At 41.6% G+C, this 2744-nt stretch overlaps 1 protein-coding gene across 5 annotated transcripts in view; it reads right to left on the bottom strand.

Annotated features, from left to right (window-relative positions):
* Positions 1 to 1295: 1295 nt before the first annotated feature.
* Positions 1296 to 2744, bottom strand: part of LOC107728570 (heterogeneous nuclear ribonucleoprotein M-like) — an 11629-nt gene continuing 10180 nt past the window's right edge. For 4 of the 5 annotated variants that reach the window (XM_016538784.1, XM_016538785.1, XM_016538787.1 and 1 more), the window contains 3 exons: positions 1905 to 2044; positions 1769 to 1820; positions 1296 to 1685 (listed from right to left, as the gene is read on the bottom strand). In XM_016538784.1, coding sequence (XP_016394270.1) covers positions 1522 to 1685; positions 1769 to 1820; positions 1905 to 2044 — 356 coding nt within the window. In that variant the 3' untranslated portion in view covers positions 1296 to 1521. Of the gene's footprint in view, positions 1686 to 1768; positions 1821 to 1904; positions 2447 to 2744 lie in introns of all 5 variants that reach the window. The other variant, XM_016538788.1, reaches the window with a different exon arrangement.

Raw genomic sequence — 2744 nt, 5'->3', positions numbered from 1 at the left:
TGCCAACCTAAATCCTATTGTAGTTATAAACTATTCACTGATTCAGTCTTTCTGGTTCACCAATGATAGTGTCTTAGAGAATTTGTATATAGCTCTTTAAATACATATAAAATCTATTTTATTTGTCATTTGAAGTTTTCTTTTGTATTTCATTTTTCACAAGTGGCTTGTGAAAGGTGTCCTATAGGTCCACACAAACCCAACCATTCTTCCAGCATCGAGGACGTTTTCTTGTGTTTGAGTCTGTTTCTTTGTATCATATGTGTACACTTTACAGTTGGGATTGTAAAGTCTGTACAGTCAAAGACAATACAGCTGTATCAATTGCTTACTCTTCCAACAGTTGAGCTGTGTTTGTGTGTGTGTACGCGTGTATGTGGTCAAAAAGGTGTGTGCCCCCCTAAATAGCAAAAGAGCATGATGAAATGTGTCTTGACATTGATGTACAGCATAGACATTCATCTCTATGAAAAGACCACGACCAATGGACCGATGTGTGTACATTTGTTCAGATTCTTAAATAAATACAACTCATGGACTTGAGTCACAAGATTTTTGTTTAATTTTATTTTTTGTTCTTGTACCATTCAGATTTTTCCAAAAAATCTCAGGTTCAACAGATATACATCACAAATTAAATGTAACCATGAGCTTTGGTTTTGATGTGGTGTTATAAAATGTGAAAACTACATATTTTGAATTTGATGCTAGCACAAACTATGCTTATATGTATACATCATTTCATAAACGTCATGAAGTGAATTAAATGTTACCTTGTATTTGACAGGCTGCAGTGGCAAAACCTCTGGGACTTTTTGTTTTATCACTCCACTTGTCCGTGTCTGCACAGTCCAGTCTTCATATTAACAAGAACTATTACTAAAGTTTAACAATTTTTTGTTCAATGGATTTCCACAGACAATTTTAATAAGATTCCATGCAATCGGTAATTTCATAGGAGGATGAAAAATTTCCCCAAGCAGATTTTGCTACAGGTTCAAGGTTAACAACTTTCATGGACCCAATTGGATTAAACAGAATAAAAAAAAAATAGAACACTACAAAACCCGATTAAAACAGCAAACCTTAAAAATTAATGTCGCTCACACTACAAAATATTTTTTTTAAATCTAAAGCTGTATTTACTTTAAAAATATTAAAAAAGGATTTTTTACACGGCACCCCTGTTCTCGACAGACGGCACCCCGGTTGGGAAACACTGCTTTATACTAGCAGCACCAAATTGCAGAGAGAATGCCAAACATGACTGAAAAGCACCACACAACACCACTAAGTTCTCAATGTTGAGATTTATTAGCAAACCTTTAACAAAGGCAATTTCTTGGAAAGCATCACAATAAAAATTGGGGAGAAAAAAAACCATTTGGTCTCTAAAAGTCTTAGGCAAAACTAAAAAAAAAAAAAATTAGTACCATTCGGCACAAATACAATTATGTAACGGACAAATAATTTGGAAAGCATAGTGAGGGAGTGGAAGGAATCAGTAGGCAAAGATGACGATTATGCATTTCTGTCGATCCTGACGTCAATCTCTCGCCCGCTGAGCCGGTAGCCGTTCATGGTACGACAGGCTCGCTCGGCGGTCTCAGGACTGTCAAAGCGCACCACACCGCAGCCCTTGGACTTGCCGTTCTCCATCTTTATGTCTGCATACTGCACAATGCCTGTTAGAAAATGCAAACAAGCCATATCGATTAACAAAACAGAGCAAGAAATGCTGAAGATGTCTGATGGAAAAGTGTCTTACCACATGAATTGAAAGTGTCCTTCAACATCTTCCAAGTGAAGTCAAAGGGCAGCTGCAAAAATAGACAATTGCTTTGTGAATGAGAGGGAAGAAAAAATACAAATAAAAATACAGGAAGTTAAGATCAAATGCTTACATTTCTGACAAAAATCTGGCAGCCCTTCCTGGCATTGGCTCCACCAGCCCCTGGCCCTCCTTGTCCAGACCCACTGAAAGGAGTCCCGAAATTGCCACGATCCATATCAGCAGGTCTGTCAAACTGCCCACCAACGCCACCAGAGCCCATCCGGTCCATGCTGGAACCCATGCGGTCGAGACCTGAGGAGGGGAAGCGGTCCATGCCACCGGAGCCCATGCGGTCGAAGTTTGAACCCATTCGGTCGAGGCCTGTGTTCATCCGGTCTATGCCCATAGGAGAGGCAAAGTCCATTCCGCCGCTCATGCGATCCATGCCGGACGGGCCCAAGCGGTCGAACCCACCAGGACCCATGCGGTCCACGCTGGAGCTCATGCGGTCGAGGCCTGATCCCAGCCGATCCATACTGGGCCCCAGTCGGTCAAGCCCTGAACCCATTCGGTCGAAGCCAGATCCCAACCGGTCCAGATCAGACATGCGGTCCATGCGATCCATTCCCATTCGGTCCAGTCCTCCCATGCGGTCCATGCCGCCGCCAAGCCGATCCATGCCAGAGTTCATGCGATCCATTCCCATGGAGTTCCCTGGCAAATCAAATTATGGCAAAAAAATTAAAGGGGTCATATGATGCGATTTCAATTTTTCCTCTCTCTTTGGAGTGTTACAAGCTCTTGGTGCATAAAGAAGATCTGTAAAGTTGCAAAGACTAAAGTCTCAAATCCAAAGAGATATTCTTAACGCCACCCAAATGTTCACGCAAAGAAAGGCGGCGTAACTTTTATTCTCGCTGTTGTGGAGATGCTGTGTGTTTCATTGTGAAAGCGAAACTACTTTGTTTGG

This window comes from Sinocyclocheilus rhinocerous, unplaced genomic scaffold (assembly GCF_001515625.1).
Source record: "Sinocyclocheilus rhinocerous isolate Xijiao unplaced genomic scaffold, SAMN03320098_v1.1 scaffold1238, whole genome shotgun sequence".
Classification (NCBI taxonomy): domain Eukaryota; kingdom Metazoa; phylum Chordata; class Actinopteri; order Cypriniformes; family Cyprinidae; genus Sinocyclocheilus; species Sinocyclocheilus rhinocerous.
Note: the sequence above shows the minus strand (reverse complement) of the source record. Positions and strands in the feature narration are given on the sequence as shown.